Here is a 22,146-nt window from a genome sequence, read left to right as displayed (position 1 = left end):
TTACCGAGGCTATTTAGAACTGGACATAGAAGTCCTGGGTAGGGTGCTTCCCTCCATGGGCATTTTGGTCGTTCATGACCCACCGGATTCTGGGTCAAGATTAAAAAAAAACATTGTTCCAGGGCTTATCGGAATGAATGTGCTCTGTTGCTGTCTGCGAGAAATGTTCTGTCAAGGGAGCAGGGGTTTGTTTGCTTCTCCTTCCTCAGATGTTCCTGCGATTTGGAAACATGCTCTGTTGGCGTGTCAACGCTTTGAAGATCTGTCAAATTCTGGTTTCTTGGGTAAGGTCTCCACCCCTCCAGGCTCTTCCATTCTTGTGCCTGCTGGATCTATGAAGCTAATTCCAGCTTTATGCAGGCAGGGGCTGTGCCCTTTGATTCCCTCTGCATTTATAGAACCAGGACAAGTAGGGGGGCAGTTGCCACCAGATTTGCTCATTCCTAGTTCTTTACTCCCCATGGGTGATGGCACAGTTGATGTGCCGGTAGTCAATGTGGGAAACGATGATCGTGGATAAGACCACGTACCATCTTGGGTCAATTGCATATGATAGAGTTATGTTCGGTTAAGTCCATTAGTTTTCAGGAAGAAGATGGTAGTCAGGGCCCCGTTACTGTTATTCAGTCTATGGAGGTCAGCGCCTCCTATCTTCCTGGTCTCACCGACACTACCTGGCCTAACCTGACAGACGTAGAGCAGCAAGAGGCTAAGTCCTTACTTCAAAAGCATAGTGCAGCTTTTAGTTGTGGGGAAGGGGAGTTGGGTTGTACGGATCTTATTGAACACGAGATTCCATTAGTGGATGAGACGCCGGTGCGGCAACGCTACCGTAGACTGCCACCATCGCAGTATGATGTTGTGAAGACACACATTCAAGAGTTGTTGGAACAGGGAGTGGTGAAACCCAGCTGTAGCCCCTATTCTTCACCCATTGTTGTAGTTCAAAATAAGGATGGGTCTATCCGTTTATGCGTTGATTATAGACAATTGAATGTGAAAACTAGAAAAGATGCCTTTCCATTGCCTCGGATTGAGGAATCCTTGGATGCCCTTTCAGGTGCTTGTTTTTTTTCCACTCTCGATCTGGCAAGTGGTTATAATCAGGTATCTGTGGCAGAAAAGGACAGGGCAAAAACAGCATTCTGCACTCCATTTGGTCTCTTTGAGTTCCAGAGGATGCCATTTGGTTTGTGCAATGCACCGGGAACGTTCCAGAGGCTAATGGAAAGGATCTTTGGAGATCAGCGTTTCCATACCCTTCTTTTGTATCTTGATGATGTGGTGGTATTTTCATCCACGTTCCAGCAACATCTGGAAAGACTGGAACTCGTGTTGGGTAGGTTGACCTCCCATGGCCTCAAGCTCAATTTGGGGAAGTGCCATTTCTTTCAGTCTGAGGTGAAGTTCTTGGGACACATTATTTCAGCTTCAGGAGTCGCAACCGACCCAGACAAAATCAGTGCGGTTAGGGACTGGAAAGTTCCAGCTACCATCACAGAACTGCGCTCTTTTCTTGGGTTTGCATCATATTATAGGCGCTTTGTAGAGGGGTTTGCGAGATATGCAGCCCCTCTGCATAAGTTGGTAGCAAAATTACAGCCCGCTCCAAAGAAGAAACAAGCAGGGTTTAATGCCTCCTTGCGGGACCACTGGGACTGGGGCTGTCAAAAGTCTTTTGAGGTACTAAAAGAAAAGCTGATAAGTGCACCTGTTTTGGGCTATGCAGACTTCAGTAAACCTTTTGTTCTTGAGGTAGATGCAAGTGGGCTTGGGCTGGGTGCCGTTTTGTCCCAAGAGCAGGGGGAGGGACAGCGGCGGCCAGTAGCTTATGCTAGTAGGGGGTTGCGACCAACTGAACGAAATATGAACAATTATTCAGCCATGAAGCTTGAGTTGTTGGCCCTTAAGTGGGCCGTGACAGACAAATTTCGAGATTACCTTTTAGGCGGAAGGTTCACTGTTCTGACTGATAACAACCCCCTTTGTTATTTGCAGACGGCCAAGTTGGGGGCAGTAGAACAACGCTGGGTGGCACAGTTGGCTCTTTTTGATTTTAAAATTGAGTACCGCCCAGGTGTGTGTAATAAAAATGCAGATGCATTATCCCGCTTGGCTGCATCCCCAGCTCCAGACTCTATCGAAGTGGTAGCACCGGGAATCTCTCTTCCTACGGAGATTAAAAGTGTTGTGGCAACTCGTTCTGCTAGTCCAGTTAATATTCAGGCTATAGATGCATCCCCAATAAGAACTAGGGCTGATCTGCAGCTTCTTCAGTCAGAAGACCCAGTGCTAAGGGCCTTTCTATCTTATTGGAAGAGAGGTAGTCCCCCCACAGCATTGGAAAGGGCCAAAGAGTCCCCTGCTGTGATATAACTTGTGCGTCAGTGGACTAACATACAGGAACATGGTGGTGTTCTTTACCGACAAAGTCATGCCCCCGGTGGTAGAGTAAAAGTAATGCAGTTGGTGCTACCTCAGCTGTTACGTGAGGAAGTTTTGACTGCTTTACATAATAATCATGGACACCAGGGGGTGGAGAGGACCACCATACTTGTTCGTCAACATTGTTATTGGCCCTTTATGCGCAAAGACATCAAGCGCTGGTGTCAACAATGTCAACGATGTTTAGTGGCAAAAGCGGTGCAGCCGAAATTAAGAACATTCATGGGTAGTCTTCTTGCAACTAGGCCTTTAGAAATTCTAGCCATTGACTTCACTACATTGGAAAAGTCTAGTGATGGAAGAGAAAATCTTCTGGTTGTAACGGATGTGTTTTCCAAATTTGCTCAAGCTTATCCCACCATGGACCAAAAGGCCACGACTGTAAAACGGGTTCTTACTGAACAGTGGTTTTATACCTATGGAGTTCCACAGCGTTTTCATACAGATCGGGGTCGTCAGTTCGAGGGAGAGTTGTTTCAGCGGCTGTGTCAATTATATGGTGTTCAGAAGTCCCGTACAAGTCCTTACCACCCTGAGGGCAATGGACAATGCGAACGATTTAATCGTACGCTTCACGATTTGCTCCGTACTCTGCCCGCAGAAAAGAAAAAAAGGTGGCCACAACATTTGCCTCAAGTGTTGTTCGCATATAACACTACTGCCCATCAGTCAACAGGGTTTTCACCTTATGAACTTATGTTTGGGCGGAAGCCCATCCTTCCCCTTGACTCGCTCTTGGGTACAGTTGACTCCCCATTGGAACTGACTACGGAAGAGTGGGTTCGAGAACATCAGGAGCATCTTTCTGTAGTTTATCGGCAGGCTCGGACCAATCTTGAGGCAGCAGCCAAGCAGCGGGCAAAGCATCAAGCTGTTCCTCTGCCCATTTTACTGCCAGGTACATTAGTGTATCGCCGGAGTCACCCGCTTGGTCGTCATAAAATTCATGATCATTGGGACCATGTAGAGTATGAGGTGGTGAGCTGTCTGGACGAGGTTGGTACCCTTTATAAAATCAGAACAAGGGACCAGCAGGGTCCAGAAAAGAACATTCATAGGCAAGAGTTGCGTCCCCTTCTTGTCGACCCTGGTCAACCCCTGTCTACATCTGCAAATGCAGAGCCCAAGTTAGACCAGTTTGATCTGGTATCAGAGGACTCAAACAGTAGTGTGGACGAAAGTGGCGATTTGGCACTATTGGTAGCCGTAGACACTCCTTGCATAGATGGGCAGTTTCGTTGCATTCCTACTGTGGCTGGTGACCAGCCGCCTCTAACTTCTGTGCAACAGGAACAGGCCCGGCAGGATTTGCGTATAGAACATACTCCAGCAGCTGAAGCATCATTGCCGATACCTGAACGAGAGTTTGTGCCAAGGCGGACCAATAGAACAACAGCAGGCCACCATTCAAACCCTTATAATCTCCTGTGTACATTACCAGTACGCTCACCTGGAGACGAACACAGGGAAGCTCAGGTAACTGTTAGCTCCCATAATGCTGTTTTTAGGCCCTGGCTGTAGTACCTTCACCACCTGTCACCGAGACGGTGACATTTTGGGGGCGGTGAGTGTAGCGGGTAGGTGATTGAGACTGGAAGTGTACCTTTTAAGGCCTAATCACTGGCGCATCGAGGAGAGTGTCCAGCTATTAATCATTCATGCCGTTTAAACTTTGTTAAAGGGTATATAGCTCTTATTTATTTGGGCTGGTGTCAAAAGAAAAAAATGAGGATTGCCTTCGTTGGTCACTAGCTACTGTTTTTCCTGGGTTTAATAATTTTGTTTCATTTTGTATTTCTTCATATGTGTGTCTTGGGGATCTGCTACCACTGTTTTTGATGACCTGGACCCAGGTGGGCCTAGGAGGGAGTCCGGCTAGTGGTAGTTCGTTAATTTAGATGTTGTTGTTTTTTTGTGTCTGTTTGGCAATTGTCATTATTCAACCTTTGGCCCATGGGCATTGTGCAATATTTCCTTTAGGAATCGTGTCTATCTTGCAATGTTTACTGGTGTGAAGTGTGAAATGCTGTGTTAATGTACGCATGGCCAATTTGGTTTGAAGTGTTTCTTGCAGTGTTGTAGTGTATGTGAACAGTACCTATATATCTGACTTTATTCACTGTAGTCTAGGCATTGTTAGATTTTTATCTTGTAACTCATTTATTATGAGACCTTTTATTCACTGTGATTAATCTATTGTAGAATTGTTCATTGTTACCTATAGGAAACATCTGTCTGCTCTGATTGCCAATCAGTGTATTGTCTAGTGTTTAATAAAATTGATCACATCAGTCCCATTTTCATCCCTTCATTGGAGATAACCTGTCTAAATAGCTTGAAGGGGAGTGCTGTTTGGGGTTTTCTACTTTAGATATACAAATTGTGAGACTGAGCACGCCCCTAGGGGTCACATATAATTTATTATTAAAGAGTCAAGAGCATAACTAAAGTAAACACTGACCACTATAATGGAGACTTAAACTTGTATTTTCTTCTTTGGTAATTTTTCCTGTTAACATCAGTTGCCTTAAATAATTATCAATCAGCACTCAATAAATCTCTCAATTACCTCATTAAATGTAACGCTTTTTCAGTGTTGCTTTTAACACTATGTAGTGTGGACATTTATAGACACCCAGCAGTGTTAATTTGACACTTCCTCATAATTACTTTTAACACTCTGTACTGTTAACATGTATAGACAACCATCAGTGTTAATTTGGCACTTCCTCAGAATTACTTTTAACACTCTGTACATCGACAACCATCAGTGTTAATCTGACACTGACTGGGGTACTGTGCAGGGAAGAATTTTTGGTTATTGTTGCAGGTCATTAAATTGGTTATAGTCTTTGATTCTTCAGTGTAAGTCCTATTTATTTATTTCTATATTTATCTATTAATTGTCCCCCTGTGATTGTTGGTATATTAAATCAACACAATGAATATTCAGTCTTTTTTCCTTCTCAATCTTTGTTTAATTTGAAGTTAAACTAGAACATCTGTTTTTTTTTTTGTGAGAAAATGTTCGTAATCATGTCCGTATTCCATAAAACTAGTTTACCAATTAGCCAGGCTTATTTCAGTTATTCTGATTTATTGACACTTGATTTGGTTTCCGAAAGCAAAACTACCATAACTCAAACTCAGTCACTGAGGTAACTTCTGCTGGGAAACTATTGTCAGACTAAGCTGAGTTCCTCTAAACTCTTACCACATCGATTTCACCACTGCAGTTGCCAATTGGGCTTCGCTTTGTGTATCAAGTTCGCTGAGACAGAAGCTGAAAGCTTTTCAAAATGTTTACTGTAGTGTCCAATCATTGACCTCAACGTAGTGCCTCGCTGTTTTAATTGGACTATAGTGGTGATTGACAGTTCCTGTCGACCAGTAATATCGCCGGTTCTTCTCCGGAAGGCGTCACCCTCACCTCTCCCATTTTCTGTAGTTTTCGTCCATTTCAGTTTGATGCGCGTGAATCGTAACGGGACAACATGGCGACGCAGGCGGCCCGCTACTACAGCGAAGGAGGCAGAGCAACAAAACGCCAAAAAACGGAAGGCGAAGGGGGAATGGCGACAGTAAGTCAAATCTTTGCTTACACCCTATCATTTAATTTATTACGGACTTCATCTGACTTCTCTTTAGGTAGCTAGCTGGCTAAAACAGCACTGTTTAGCGAACAAGCTAATCAAACAATTGAGCTACAGTACACTGATTTTTCTGCACCCAAAGCATTACAAAAACAAAAATATAAAAACATGTAATGATTTTGTACCCAATGTTTGATGTGTTCGTAAGAAACGCTTTTGTTTTCCACGCCAAACATATATTCTTAAAAGCTGCTGAATGAATGAGTTATGCTGTTTGTAACCGACCAAACACATAAATTGTGTTTTGTTAATTACAACGAATGGGAAACATATAACTTACATAATGATTAATACATATACATTTATAGAACGGACTCATATTGTAAAAAAAAAAAGTTCATGTTACACAGAAATTGCAGTATGTATTTAGACTATTTCTTGTAAAAAAAAAAAAAAAAAATGATAATAATAATGAATACTTATTATTTCCAGTTTTCTGGACTAACGTGATGACTTATTCCATAGGAGGAGTATGTTGACCCGCACAAGACCCTGCCCTCTCTTGTGGTGCATGTCCGAGGTTTAGTGGACGGAGTATTGGAGGCCGACATCGTTGAAGCCCTGCAAGAGTTTGGAGCCATCAGGTAACTTGTGCTACGTCTCCGTCAGGTGTGCCATAATGTAATTGAAATGCATTTAGGATCGTCTCTCTCCATCTCTCTGCAGTTATGTTGTACTCATGCCGAAGAAGCGTCAAGCCCTGGTTGAATATGAGGATATGAATGGGTCTTGCAATGCTGTTACTTATGCCAACGACAACCAGATCTACATCGCCGGACATCCTGCGTTTGTAAACTACTCTACCAGTCAGAAGATATCCAGGCCGGGTGACCCTGACGATTCCCGCAGTGTTAATAATGTTTTGCTACTTACAATCATGAACCCCATTTATCCTATCACCACGGTACTGCCCACATCCTCTGTGTAATATCAATGATGCCTTTTATTATGCAAAATGAGATTTTGATTAAATTCAAGAGCTCTCTGACGCTCCATAGACACTGAAGTTCTTGTTGTTCTACAGGATGTCCTCTATACTATTTGCAACAACTGTGGTCCTGTTCAACGAATCGTCATCTTTAGGAAGAATGGTGTCCAGGCCATGGTGGAATATCCTTTTCTGTTTCACACTGCAGATCAAAGCTGTTGGTTAGATTCTGCTAGCTGTAATTTGTGTTCATGAATCCTTACGCTCTTGTCAGTTAAGTTCACTTCGCATGTGGACTCTGAATGTCTTACACGCTTTGTTAACCAATTATCTTAAAGGCATAGTTCACCCAAAAAATAAAGCAATATCATTAATTACTCACCCTCCTGTTGTTCCAAGCATGTTGGACACAAATTAAGAGAATTTTGAATATCCAAGAGCCCTCTGACCCTCCATAGACAGCAAGGGGAAACTTCCACGATCAAGGCACAGAAAGGTAGTAAAGACATTATTGAAATAGACCATGTGACATCAGGGGTTCAACTTTAATTTTACGAGGTTATATTGAGTACTTTTTGTGCAAAAATACTTTATTCAACAATTCCTCTCCACCCTAGGGCACCATTTTCCTTCATGTACGCAACAAATGCGCATAGTGCAGCTGCAGTTAAAAACGCCTTGTTTATACTTAAAGGAGAGCATACGTGGAGAGTGATAATGAGAGAAAAAGTACTCTCGTGGCTTCATGAAATTAAGGTTGAACCACTGATGTCACACTGTTTCAAGTCTTTATTACCTTTCTGTGCCTTGAACATGGTAGGACCCTTGCTGTCTATGGAGTGTCCGAGTGTTCTCTGATTTCATCAGAAATATCTTAATCTGTTTTCCAAAGATGAACGGAGGTCTAACAGGTTTGGAATGACAGGGTAATTAATTTTTCAGTGAACTGACCATTTAAAGTATGCTACCTTCCATAAATACTTTAATAATCTTTGTAGTCAGGGAACACAAGATTACCATTGTTTTTCTTTAATTCCTCACACATTTGATTCCGTTCAGAGTGCCCAAAGGGCCAAGGCCTCACTCAATGGGGCTGATATATACTCTGGCTGTTGCACACTAAAGATCGAGTATGCCAAGGTGAGGGTCATTTCAGATTTACTGGGAAATAATGGTGCAATAATTCACTCTTTATTTTTCAGACATTTGACAATACTCTGTGCATTTTCTGAATGGCTTAAAATGAGGTTTTATAGGGATTTTTTTTTTGTAGCCAGTTAGAGACAAAATCTTCAAGCAGAAAGTAAAACATAAGTAAAAAAAAAAAAGTAAAAGCTTAATCAATGCGCTAATATATAATAAACATACTAAAGCTTAATAATGAAATGATTTTCATTGACATTTGTTTAACCACATATTTTAAGTATATACTCAATATCACCCATACCTACTCAAGCTGCTAGAAATATATATTTTTAATGAATTTATTTTATTTACTTTTTTGTACTCTTAGCCAACACGCCTTAATGTGTTCAAGAATGACCAGGACACATGGGACTACACCAATCCGAACCTGAGCAGCCAAGGTACCGTTAACCATTTACTCTGACATTTCTCTGCGCCCTTACTGCCACTGTGGGGAAAATAAGTGGGTGGGATTGGGACGTTTTAAAAACGCAGAAACCTCCCCTGTGCCGAGTGTTAGGCATACCAACGTCTACACCATGTTTTCGTGACTCTCTGAGGGGAGGGTAAAGCTGTATCCCTGTGATCTTTAAGGCTTCCTCAGAATGTTGTGCTGCTGATATCTCACAAACTTCCTTTTCCAGCAAAGCCTGTCACATGCCAGTAGTGTGAGGGGCAAGTGGTTTACTGGGTTAGCACCATAGAGGCAGATTATCAGACATCTTATGCAGTTAACATGAAACTACGTTCACATTTTACATTTTCCAGTTGAAGTAATATTTAAAGGTGCTGTATGTAGGATTTACACCAAGTGGTTGAACTAGGTATTGCAGTCCAAATTCAAAATATTGGAAAGGGTTTTTTTCAGCTGGAACCACCTCCTCAGACTTGACGCACTCGTAGGTTGCCAGGTTTAGGAGACAAACAGGAACAAGCGCACTTGGCGATGAACAAAATTAAATACTTAAATGCTTAAATACTGGTAACCTGGGGTGCCGAAAAACAATTAGGTAAACTGGCACTGGGCGGGTTTCACACACCAAAACAGAGAATAAATGAGAATAATTGACTGTAGCATTGTTTTTCAGATAAACAAGTATGCTAACTTATTATGTTTCTTAAATATCTGCAAAAATATTATGGTATTTTTATGCTTTAGCAGACTAAATCTTACATACAGCACCTTTAAGAAGAAAAAACTGCAGGGCAACTTGATTTAGTTTTTTTGGGGGAATTTATTAGACTAGAAAAAAAAAAAGTGTTCATTCTTTTTCGAGCAGTGCTATGTTGTTCTTCGGAATAGCATGGATTGATTTAATTGTAAACAATAAACGAGTAATGTATTAAAAGTAAATGGGAACAATTTCATGTTGAATTTCACGATTTTGTGATTTGGGACATGGGTATTCATGAGCAATGGTGTGCCCAAAGAAATTCCTGTTGTTAACAAATTGCAGGTCAACCAACCAATGATAATTTTGAACAGGATGTTCTTTGGTGCTTGCTTGGGCCATTTGCCCCTCACATTCATGCGGTACATTTTAGAGACCAAAACGAGAGCACAGAACTTTCCAGAATATCAAGTGCATCAACAGAACACTTAACACATCTGGACACTGGGGGACATTTCCTACATTTCACTGGAGACACAAGTGCCTCAGACTTCCACCACTGTATCAGTCATCAAACCACAACTGCCTTATACCTTGCGAGAATATTTCTCCAGAAGGACAAACATGCATTTTACTCTCGTGAAACTGCAAGGCATCCTGACAAACACCTGATCACGCAACATTTAGCACTCATCACCTCCAACAGAAAATACACTGCCAGGAAAGACACTGAAGGATTTTGGGGTTGTCGGTGCAAGTAGTTAAGGCTCCCACACCCATTCAACTTTCTCCTGTTGTTTCTTACGGGTCAAGAGCAAGACACACACCACCTTAACCTCACTGCTAACAAGGGATGATTTTGACAAGCATCCTCAAGTGACACCACAACACAATGCAAACAGACCTCTTCTCCTCATTCATGGCAAACTGCTGACATCCACAGACAAACAGCCTTTCTGAACCTGTCTGTCTTTTCTGGGGTATGTCGCCTTTCTCGCCGTGCCGATCGTTACAACACAAACCCAGACACCTACAAATCGACATGCCCGACTCTTCACTCGTCAACAGCTGATGACACTAAACCACTCGAGACACAGAAGACACTGCAGACAACATTTTGACAAGCAGATGCACTGACATGCAGACAGCCGACACGTCAAGTTTTTTATTTAGTTTTTTACTCTAAGCCCTGACATTCTGCCCTGGAGGCTGGTGTTTCAGATACTCTCTCTTCCCCAAACATGTGTCCTCTTCCTCTAGTCCTTTCTTTTTACGAATCCTCTTCTCTCTTTCTGTCAATGTGACGTTTTTCCCTTTTTTTCCCCCAGTCGTTTGACTACTGTATAACACCTTCCGTATGATGCAGGTTGGCTTTGTGTCTCTAGTGGAAGTACCAGTCAGTCTGAATTGGGCATAAATTGCTCCAGCTTTTCAACCACCATGGGAAGACAGGCATTGAAATGTGTGCTGGCATCATTGGAGCACTGAAACCCATCTGAGACGAGGAAGAGTACTTGGGAAATCAGTGGAATGGACTGGTGGGGGGAAGAAATGGAAAGTTCTTAAGTGGGATATGGAGGAGGATGCCATGAAGAGACTCAACGATGGCTAATTTACGGCATGTTCTTCTTGCACCATCCTTCAACCCCGAACCCTTGCGTTTGTACTGTAAGTAACCCCAAGCTTCTGTTGTCTTGGAGTGATACGCTTCTAGTCTAATGTTTCATGGGGGTTTTTGACCAAATGTTTGACTAACTTGATCTTTTCCTCTCCAGTTTTTGTCATTTTTGTCTTCCTCATTGGGCTACACATTGATGTAGATCAGCAAGTTGCATTAAAATGTATATTCCTGGGATGGGTTGTTTTTTGGGGAGCAACATTATTATACTTGTGATTTCAGAGATGTTTTGACACCCCCTTCTCCACCGACGGGGCGCTAGTTCCCATCCCTGGCACCATTTTGTGTGTTTACACTAATAATATGGCCTGCTATGCCACTAAAGCCTAGAATATATTTGAATTTTATGCATTCACTGAAGCGTGCGAAAAGTGTTCGGTGTGAATTTCATTATCACCGAAATATTGTACGTGTGTATAGCTTTTCTAACCATGGCTAAAATGTTTGTGTTAAAAAGTTGCTCCACAAGCTGGCAACACTGTTTTGTAATTGCGTAAAAATAAGTGGATGAGATGGAACAGGACGCGCCACCATCAGTATACTGCAGCATTGACAAGTACAAAGACGTTTTATCAGTCGTAAATTCTGGAGAGAAATCGCGCAGCCAGTGATGAAACTTTATTGAGCCCGTGTCAGTTGCCCGTGATTGCCCATGCTGTCAAATGGACTATACTTTGAAACGCTGTGTTTGGCTGTACGCATAAGATGAGCTTTCGCTTCAAAGCTGAAGTATTCTTTGGGCTTCGAATCATTAGTTGAGGGATGAGATAATTAGTTTTCATAACAGCTAATCAGTCTGTTTAATGTAAAACAGAACTAGATCGCACAAACTAAATTATCAGGTTTCTAAATTTCCTGATTTTTAAAAATCTAATTAAAAAAGCTTTCGGTAGTTACATCAAAGCTAGCTTGTGATTAAATACAATTGCTTTAAATATAAACGTTTATTTTCAAAAGTAGTAAGCAAAAGACATAATTAGCCATATCCGTTTGCGGTGAAGTGATGTAATAAGTAAAAGCGTGAGTTCATTTTGAGACCCAGCTGTGCATGATCACCAGCACCATTTGGGTGGTAAATGGGGTATAAGAGAAGAGAGGCCTGCCATCATTTTCAGTTGCGTCTTTTGTAAATAGCAACGTTAATAAAGGCATGGTGCCCTAAGCATTTTAAGATCCTAAATAGAGTAAGAAACCTGTTATGTGAATATTCAGAAATGTCCGTGAGATTGATGTTTGCACTGTGTGTACCTGAACAGGTGCAGATGCTGATGGCAATGGGGGCAATCAAGGTGTGTGTCTGCAGTAGACATCCTGTCCCCCCCACCCACCCACACACACTCCCAAACATAATATATGACAGAATTACATTGACAGCCAACACAGCAGTTTGTTCAGGGGCTGGTACACCCCAAAAGAAAGCCTGTATGTTTATTATCCAGCTGTCTGTGGTATACAGGTTTGTAAGTAGTCTTTTCATAGGTCAGTCTCCTCAAGCTGTCGTAACATGACATTTCACCCTAAAATTAAAACAATGAAATGAAGAAAATGAACCCTGTAATGATCATTAATATAAAAACCACCTCAATTACAAGTCAAATTACTGGAATTGAAAAAGACTTGCACTACTGTATAAATGTACCGTGGTCTTTTTAAGCCCCATTGCAGTGTTTTTATACAAAAGCACAAAAGATGTTCAGATATTATGATAATGACAGTTTAAGGAGAAAATGAGATTGATTTATAAAAATGTTACCATACAAAATTCAGTTATTTAAAAGTAGGTTTCATTTTCTTTAAACAAATGTACCTGTTTTGTTTTAGTTTTTTGGTGGGGGGGTGAAATGTAACCCTAATCTTATGTGTCCCCTTCTCTGCTGAACTTAAAGCTCGTGTCAATCACATTAACATTCACAAAGTCAGTGTCCTGTCCTGTCGCCTCTCAGCAAACTCATCTTTCACTCTCTCTCTCTCTCTCTCCCCCAAACTCTTTTTGGCCCCTCCCCTTTCCTTTCTTCACCCTCTTCCTTCTCTCGCCTCTCAGATATGAACTCCAACCCCAACAAGCGCCAGAGGCAGCCGGCTCTGCTGGGAGACCACCCTCCAGAGTATGGTAAGGCTTGCGGGGGCACACGTGATAACACATTTGCCTCATTTGCTCGCAAACAGGGGAGTGGATGTTAAAACGAAAACAAATTTGGGGTGCTTTTATCACAGTGGCAGCAAGATGGTGCCGTGTTGACATTAAAACATAAACTAAAGTGAAGGCTGTGTCAAATGTTTGTTTACCCCATCCTGCCCACAACCCCCACCCCAACGTGCTCTGTTTGTCGTTTGTGGGTTCTCAGGAGGTTATCACGGATACCAAGACGAGGGCTACGGCGGCCCCTATGAAGGCCGACGGATGGGGCCGCCGCCCATGGGTGGTCCAAGGCGTGGTGGAACCAGTCAGCGGTACGGTGCACAGTACGGCCCCCCACCTCCGCCCCCTGGTGAATATGGCGCACATGCAGACTCACCGGTGATCATGGTGTATGGCCTGGAGCCCTCAAAAATAAACGCAGACAGGGTCTTCAACATCTTCTGCCTGTATGGAAATGTGGAACGGGTATGAAGAACGGCTAAAAGTAGGATGGCTACTGTCAAAATGTAAACCGTTTTATCTGAAATCCACTTGTCCCCTTTTAATGTAGGTGAAATTCATGAAGAGCAAGCCTGGAGCTGCTATGGTGGAGATGGGAGACTGCTATGCTGTGGATCGTGCCATCTCACATCTCAACAACAACTTCCTGTTCAACCAGAAGCTCAATGTTTGGTAATTGTTGCAACTAGAGTTTTTTTCAAATGTTGCAATAAGAGCAGCCCGATTCATTACATAGTGTTTAATAGAAGAGAATAAGATTCCGATATTTTGAAAATATTTGTGACAGCTTTGCAATATATTATGTTTAATCATTAAAGGCATTAAAAATGCTTCCAATGTGTTAAAATACTTAGTTTTCTCAATTTTTTTATGCAAACTTTTTTTTTTTTTTTGCATTATGGAGAAATTAGAATTAGAAGGGGAATCAAATTTTAAAAAAGTCATTGATGATTTCATATGAATACATACTAGTATAGCTCAATTGTTTGATCTGTTGTTTTGATCAGTGTGTCCAAGCAGCAGGCCATCATGCCCGGTCAGTCCTATGAGCTGGAAGACGGCTCCAGCAGCTTCAAAGACTTTCACGGGAGCAGAAATAACCGCTTCACTTCTCCAGAGCAGGCGGCCAAGAACCGCATTCAGCATCCCAGCAACGTCCTACACTTCTTCAACGCAGCACCAGAGGCTTCACCAGACACCTTCACCAGGGTCAGTTCACAATACAGGAAGTCAGGACCATTCTTGTCACCTGATGTGTACATTTACCACCTTCATCTGTTTTCAGATCTGTGATGAACTCGGGGTAAAGAGCCCTTCCAATGTCAAACCTTTTGCAGCTAAAGGTATGTGAAAGTGTGTAAATAATAGCATAGAAAGCCAAACTCTGCATGAAATCATTTAAAGTGTGCTCTATTAACTGCTAATGTCATCCATGACCCTTCATGATTGTAATGTGTTAATGAATAGGTTCCACATCAGAGAGGAGTTCGTCAGGGCTTCTGGAGTGGGAGTCTGTTAATGACGCCATGGAAGCTCTTGCTATGATGAACCATTACCAGATGAAAAACCCCAGTGAGTTACTTCATCTAGTGTTTCAGATATTATTTCCATTAATTGGTTGTGTCAGCATTTCCAACAAAATTAAAGCGAACTTAATAAAAATATATGTATGTATTTGGCTGCTAGGGGTGGTAAATATGACCAGAATTTTGTTGACCAAATTTCATAGTATGAGAAATTGATATCACTGTAACTATATAATGTGACCCTTGGAGCACAAGTCGCTGGGGTATATTTTCAGCAATAGCCAAAAACACATTGTGTGGGTCAAAATGATTGATTTTTCTTTTTACCCAGCTGTTTACTTTTACTAAAACAGAACCTACTGTGTTCACGTGAAGACTGCACATTTTAACAGCTGTTTCTTAATTGCCCGTTCAAGCACAATAAGGTGCAAAAGAAAACTGAATTGATCACATGATGTCAAATAGACAGTTTATAGTTTGTGTATATCTCTGGTTCTTTCTTGGCCACACTTTTCCCACCAACAAATTTTTCTGTTTCTCTCTGCAGATGGCCCATATCCATACACGCTCAAGCTGTGCTTCTCTACTGCACAGCATGCAAACTGAACCCCATCTCGTCCCCATCACCATCATCATGGTGACGTCCCAGAGTCATCGCTCACCCCATCACTTCACCTTCCTGCTACTTTATTGTCCTTAACGGCTCATCTGTGTGAAGGGTGTGCAGACGTGTGGAGTTAATCTTATGTTGATTGAGCAGCAACACAAGCTGAGAGTAAAACTGACTGAACTCATTGTTTTTAAAGCAAGAGGAGAGTTGAAATGCTTTTGTACCAGTATTTTGGTTTTGTTACTGTTTTTTTTTTTTTTTTTTTTTTTTTTTTTTATTGCTTGCCATGATTGACTGTTAGCTGTGGGCTCAGCACCTCACTTTTAGAAATGTCACTCTGTAAAGAAGAATGCAATTTTATTTCTTTTTTGTTTAGTTTTTTTGACTAAAATAAAAATAGTGATTATGTCTCTCTGTTGTTATTTCTTTTGCAAGGGAACAATTGTGACTAGTGGTTTAAAATGGTATAAAGCAGTTTAATCTTTTTTTTTTTTTTTTTTTTTTCTCAAAAGCTGCCTGGATGTTATTGCCCAGTGTATATTAGGAATCTGGAAGATAAAATGTAATCCGTTTAATAAAGAAATAATCTGCATATTCAAAAATGGGTTTTGCCGCTTCCTGATAACTAACTCACAGAAATGTAAATGATATTTCTACAGTCAAGGTAAATTTCTCTGATAGTCCTGTGCAAGGCCTAGAAACCCAAATAATCTGATGAGATGATTTCAAATTAAGAAGCTATGCAGTAAAAATGATGGTCATGATCTTTAAAGTCATGACGGACACTCGCCAATCTAAAATGACAAAACTATGATAGGCTTATGTCAAATACAGGGGCCATAATATTTTAATAACCGTGTACTAGGATTCTTATAATGCACTATAAAATTGGTATTTAATTTTTTTATGTACTGTGCTGTTTTATATATTTGTCTCTATATATTTTGTAAACTCATAAAAAATACAAATAGTTTAGAAAAAATGATTCAGTTACAGTTAAGTAATAAGGAAGAAAAGGTGATATTGCTACTAAACATGAATTATGTATCATATGCATTGTAACGTTACGTAATTATGAGCAAATAAAATACGAACAAAACACTATCGACACATTTTGCAATTCACCTTTGAAAATTTCTTACACAAACTATACAATTAGTATTAAAATAGAATAGTAATGGCAATTTTAATTTAATTGAAGATAAACGTAAACACCACCGTTTCACTTTGTTGCGGCATATTCCGGAAGTACAGCACGCGCATGAGCGGATGTCAAACGTTATGATGTAATACACTGGAAAGTTCCCGGATTCTAAGTACAGTGTGAATTGCGAAGGTCAGTAGCGCACTTACGCCGTTACAGTGAGATTAAAACAACAGAATTTCTTTGCAAATCTCGGAACTTTTTCTGGAATTAGTCATATAAAAACATCATGCCAAGAGGAAGCCGAAGCAGAACTTCGAGGATGAGTCCTCCAAGGTGAGCGGGTTATCATTAGCTAACTAACGTTACATGTGTCAGTGCTAGTCATGCGTCAGTACTTAACCAGCAGTTTACATCGGGTTTAAACTTCTTTACCATCACTGACAGCTACAGCTTCACAAGACTCTCTTAGTGTCTCTTTAAGCATATTATTATTACAATAGTGATGGTGATTGCAGAGGACACACATGGCTTGCATTTAATATGAACACGAGTGTGTATGAACGAGGCGCTTTGGAAAATATTTGTTTACAATATCTAATCTAATATAATCTATAACATTTCTAATTATTCTCTGCTCTGAAATGTTTCTTTCCTGTTTTTCGTAGACATGCACTGTTATGAAAGTGCAATGGTTATATAATTCTAGAATTATTTAAAAGTGTATTAAATTATTTTTGTTTAAATTTCCTATTCTTAAAACCTCCAGGCTTTGGGTAAATACGAAGAATTATTCAGGGTTTTAAACATTAATATTGAACATGAGATGAGAAGAAAAAAATGTCTAAAATAAAAATAAAATTTGGAAATTAACAGACATCAGTAAATATTTATTAATTGTTGAGAAATAAATGTACAACATCTACTGACCTATATATATATTGAAAATCCATAAATTTCCCATATGCACTGTGTATCAGTCACTATTTCATCCTTTATACCAGCCACCTAGAACACCCTAGCAACCATATAAGAACAATGGAATCAAATACTGATGATAACCAAAATCTGTCATGGAAATTGATTAGTGTGTGAACCTTGTATTAGGAGCTCTTCCTGTACAGGTAGATGATGGTGTGTTTTCACTCTAGTTACTCGTCCCCTCCACCAATGGCTCGAGCTCCTCCCCCTCGCTCCTACGCCCCAGCTCCCGCTCCTCCTCCACCATCGGCGGTGGGCGCTCCTGCTGCTGCACCCCGTCAGCCGGGGATGTTCGCTCAGATGGCGTCCACCGCGGCGGGCGTCGCGGTCGGCTCTGCTGTCGGACACACTATAGGTCACGCCATGACCGGCGGCTTCAGCGGAGGTGGAAACTCAGAGGCTGCCAGGCCTGATGTCACCTATCAGGTAAACTCGAATCCAAACTACCCGTTTGAATAGTTACACTCAGCTCTCCCAGTAGGATTTAGGTACTTCTTCATATGTCATTACACGATACGAGTCCCTTGGTTGTCCTCAGTGTGAAAAATGGATCTCAAAATCACACAGTCATTGTTGGAAAGGGTTCAAATGCACAAAAATGCTATAAAACTAAAGAATTTGTTGGACCTGAAGGATTTTTCTGAAGAACAGCAGGCAGTTTAACTGTTCAAGACAAACAAGAGACTCATGAACAATTATTATTAAACAAAAAAACACAGCTGTGGATCAATCAAGTAACAACACAATATGACACAGTATTGTGGACAATGTAAAATATGTAAACATATTTTATGTGAAATATCTTATTCAGGTCAGTACTAAATAAACAATAACATGCATTTTGTGTGATCCCTCTTATTTTGGTAAAATAATGAACATTTTGCTGATTCTGCAAGCTGTATTTAAACTCTTGACTTCAACTGTATTTCATGTATCTAAATATATTTGAAGTGTAGTACACTTAAAATATATGAACTGAAAAAGTTATAACATTACTTTAAATTATGATCAAGTACCTTACATGTGGCTAAGTAAGAACGTTGGTCAACAAATCCAAATGAGTGTAATGCAAATTGTATGTTTTTTACAAAGTGCACTTTTTAAAGTGTGTTAGTCTCTCTTCACACTTAAGTGTCTTTTTATTTCGTTAAGATTATTTAATTTTCCTTAAGTACAGTTTAAAGTATACAGTAAAATTGTAAGGAACTGCTTTATTTTATGGTGTCTTTGTTACAGTGTAATTATAAATGTAAATAATAAGTAATATTAGCTAGCCACATGTACTTACTATTTGCTTAGGGTTAGAATGAGGGTTTGGTTTGGGGTTAGTTGCATTTAATAATGTTTAATTTTTTGTCATCAATAAAGTAAGCACATGTAATTTGCAACAAGGACACCGTAAAATACCAAATATACTTCTAAGAACGGAAGAACACAACAAATGCACATTCCATACATTTAAGCACTTCTTAGTACAGTCTCTCAAAATATTTTTTTTAAATTCCTTTATTTAATCATCTTTTAAATCTGGTTGATCTTGCTAAATGGTTTTAGGATTTCTACATTCACATAAAAATAGAATCCTAAAATGCTTCTTTATCCTAAACCTTCCCACAGGAGCCCTACCAGGCTCAGCCCATGTACCAGCAGCAGCAGCAGGGTCCCTGTGCTTATGAGCTGAAGCAGTTCATTGAATGCGCTCAGACACAGAGCGACCTCAAACTCTGTGAGGGCTTCAGCGAAGTACTGAAACAATGCAAATTCTCCAGTGGTATGTACACAGATGTTGTTAGTGGCACCAGTTCGCAAAATTTTATAATTAAGTCTAGTTCATTAGTCTAGTCTATTTATTTATATAGCACATTTAAAAACAACAGACGTTGGGAAAAGTGCTTTACATATCAAACATAAGACATACAATCTAAAAACTCTGAAACGATCACAAAATTACATAGAATTAATTACAATCAAATGCAAGAGAGAAGAGATAAGTCTTTAAATTAAGAGCTCGGAGGGCCAAACACTATCACTTCAGTCTTCAGTCCACTCCTTAATATCATTAAAACGTGCAAAAAGAGATTGTAAGGCCGAATTATCCCCCATTTTTATAGACAGATAAAGCTGTGTATCGACAATAAGGATGATGATATACATTATGTTTCTGACAGATATCAGCCAAAGGAAGCATGTAAATAGAAAATAAGGCTGGACCCAGTATTGATCCTTGTGGAACACCATACTTCATTTGAGCAGAAGAGGATGTGAAATTTCCTTATTCGACAGAATAAGTTCTCCTAGAGAGATATGAATTAAACCAGTTAAGAGCAATACCTTGGATCCTAGCTCGCATTCTTAAGTCCTCCATCAGTATGTTATGTGTTATAGTATCAAATGCAGCTGTCAAATCAAGTGAAAAATTGCATGCTTTCCCAAATCAACAGGCAAAAACAGATCATTAGACACTTCGAGAAAAATTGGAACTTATCAAAAGAACCATTTCTATTTAAATTAATAGAAAACTGTTGAAAGACAACCCTCTCCAGAGTTTTTGACAGGAAAGACAGTTTTGAAATTGGCTGGTAGTTTTTTAAATCAGATGAATCCAAATTGATTTCCTCATGTGTTTTGGCCAACGTGAATTACCGTAGATGCTCTTACGTAGATGCATGTTTAATATATTTACTTCCAGGCATAGAAATAATAATAATAATAATAATAATAAAAATAAAATCAAGAGCCAGATCACGTAAACTGTTAATACTGGCTATTGTAATATCAGCAACAGGTAAGATTACTCACGTTCATATATGCACTCAGTTACATAATGTTTTAAATACAGATGTACCTTCATGAAAATGAAACATGGGTTTAGCCTACTACTACAAAAAAAAAAGGAAAACGAGTTAAACTAAAGAAACACATTAACATGGTTTTGCTATACTAGCCACTTAGTATATATTGTGGAATAATACTAATGGTAATGAATCCGAATGACTATACGCAATGCATGCATACAGAGCCCGTGATCTCTTTGACGCCCAGATGCACAAAACAGACCGTCCCACCTCTGTAATAAACACAGAGATGTTAGTCCCGTCCGAATTGGTACATGAAAATCTCAGACATCAGGTGGTAAGAATCGAAAGTCAAACGTAGTTTAGAAAACTAGTCCCGTCTGAATAGGGTTTAAGTCCATGAAATCAGATAATAAAATCAGATGATTTCTGGGATATTTCACCCAGAATTCATCATTTACTCACCATCATGTCACTCCAAGCCTGTAGGACTTTCTGAACTGTCGATGGAGAGACAGAAATGTCTCTGATGTCATTCACAATATCTTCATTTGTGTTCTGAACATGAATGAAAGTCTTACGGTTTGCGAATGACGTTAGGGTGAGTAAATGATTTTCCGTTTATCGTGAACCATTCTATTTATTCATTCTTTATATTTTCTCTTGTTGCAATATATGGTGTATGCGACACAGTTTTGTTGATCATGTTGATCATGGATATGGGTTGTATTGTTCTAAAGTAATTAAAAGATTGATTTCTTTTTTTCCCCACCTCCTCCTACAGGACTGTCATAAGGTTTGGATCGGAGACACGAACACGACCATAGCCATTCACCGTCTGCTTGCTTCTGGAAAATGATTCCTCTAAAAAATTCATCTCAATCAGATATTAGGACCTATGTCAAAAATAAAAGAAGAAATGCTGTGTAACATCTGTGATGCATAGTATTTATATATCTGGTGATTTTTCTTTTTTGCTTGAGTGACTGTAGAAGAGATCACAATGTGTATTTCTCTGCAGGAGAATTTGTGATGTTATTAAAACAAGTTTAATTCAAATGATGTGGTCTTGAATAGTGAATAAAAGGATCAGAAACATTCCATTGCTGTTTGCTGTAATTTTTACCCACAGAGTTTATTCAAGTATAGCATAACTAATGCCTTAATATAGTCATTCATGCAGTTAGCTGACACTACAGTCATCTCAGCTTCTGTAATAAGTTTAGATGTTAAATCATCTCCCATATATGTTTGTAGGCAACATTTAAAGGGGTCATATGATGTGATTTAAATCTGTCCTTTCTCTTTGGAGTGTTACAAGCTCTTGGTTTATAAAGAAGATCTGTAAAGTTGCAAAGACTAAAGTCTCAAAACCAAAGAGGTTTTCTTTATAAAGGTTAAGAGTCAACCACACCCCCTTAAACGGCTCGTTCTAACACGCCCCCACATCTCTACATCACTATGTGGGATGATTTGCATAACACAGCCCAGATGTTCACGATGGCATACCTTTTATTCTTGTTGTAGTATTGTTGCTTCTGCTGTTGCTTTGTCGTATAGATACTGTGTGTTTCACTGAAAGCGAAACTACTTTGGCTTTCCAAAAGAGGACAATATTTGCTTCATCATGCCTGGAGCTGATCTGAGCTGGTCGCTGAGGAAATACATCAACATTTTGCACTGATGATCGCCGAAGCGGCTTTCACCATGGACGAAGCAGAGTCCAGTCCGCGGTCGTCACATGTGGTTGCTGCAAGCTCCTTCTTCGAAGCTGCCGCCCGCCTCTGCTCACCCAAGGCCGCGGCTCACTCTAGGCCAAGTAAGACATGTTCCTGGATCAACATCTTCTGATGATCCTGGATCAACATCATTGTCCAAAAATATAGACCCAATCCCTAAACCTAACCTACCCATAATTTATTGCTAAACTCGTGGTGAAATATAGCTGA

General features: G+C 40.1%; 2 protein-coding genes across 4 annotated transcripts; both read left to right on the top strand.

Moving 5' to 3' along the window:
- The first annotated feature begins 5,875 nt into the window (after window positions 1-5,875).
- hnrnpl2 (heterogeneous nuclear ribonucleoprotein L2) lies at window positions 5,876-15,687 on the top strand. Of its 3 annotated transcripts, XM_052576133.1 has the most exons (14): window positions 5,876-6,026; window positions 6,564-6,682; window positions 6,765-7,002; window positions 7,123-7,210; window positions 8,072-8,166; window positions 8,540-8,612; window positions 12,258-12,290; window positions 13,043-13,111; window positions 13,347-13,606; window positions 13,692-13,813; window positions 14,149-14,350; window positions 14,427-14,484; window positions 14,609-14,713; window positions 15,215-15,687. In XM_052576133.1, exons 1-14 carry the CDS (start codon window positions 5,940-5,942, stop codon window positions 15,271-15,273), a joined length of 1,608 nt encoding a protein of 535 aa, XP_052432093.1. In that variant the 5' UTR covers window positions 5,876-5,939; the 3' UTR covers window positions 15,274-15,687. The 3 variants fall into 3 exon arrangements, with proteins under 3 accessions (XP_052432093.1, XP_052432094.1, XP_052432096.1); XM_052576134.1 differs by lacking the exon at window positions 12,258-12,290; XM_052576136.1 differs by lacking the exons at window positions 12,258-12,290; window positions 13,043-13,111.
- Window positions 15,688-16,565: 878 nt separating this feature from the next.
- On the top strand, window positions 16,566-21,298 carry chchd2 (coiled-coil-helix-coiled-coil-helix domain containing 2). The gene is made up of 4 exons (XM_052576208.1): window positions 16,566-16,757; window positions 17,573-17,828; window positions 19,020-19,173; window positions 20,982-21,298. Exons 1-4 carry the CDS (start codon window positions 16,711-16,713, stop codon window positions 20,990-20,992), a joined length of 468 nt encoding a protein of 155 aa, XP_052432168.1. The 5' UTR covers window positions 16,566-16,710; the 3' UTR covers window positions 20,993-21,298.
- The last annotated feature ends 848 nt before the right edge of the window (window positions 21,299-22,146 follow it).

This window comes from Carassius gibelio, chromosome B15 (genome assembly GCF_023724105.1).
Source record: "Carassius gibelio isolate Cgi1373 ecotype wild population from Czech Republic chromosome B15, carGib1.2-hapl.c, whole genome shotgun sequence".
In the NCBI taxonomy this organism is placed as follows: Eukaryota; Metazoa; Chordata; class Actinopteri; order Cypriniformes; family Cyprinidae; genus Carassius; species Carassius gibelio.
Note: the sequence above shows the minus strand (reverse complement) of the source record. Positions and strands in the feature narration are given on the sequence as shown.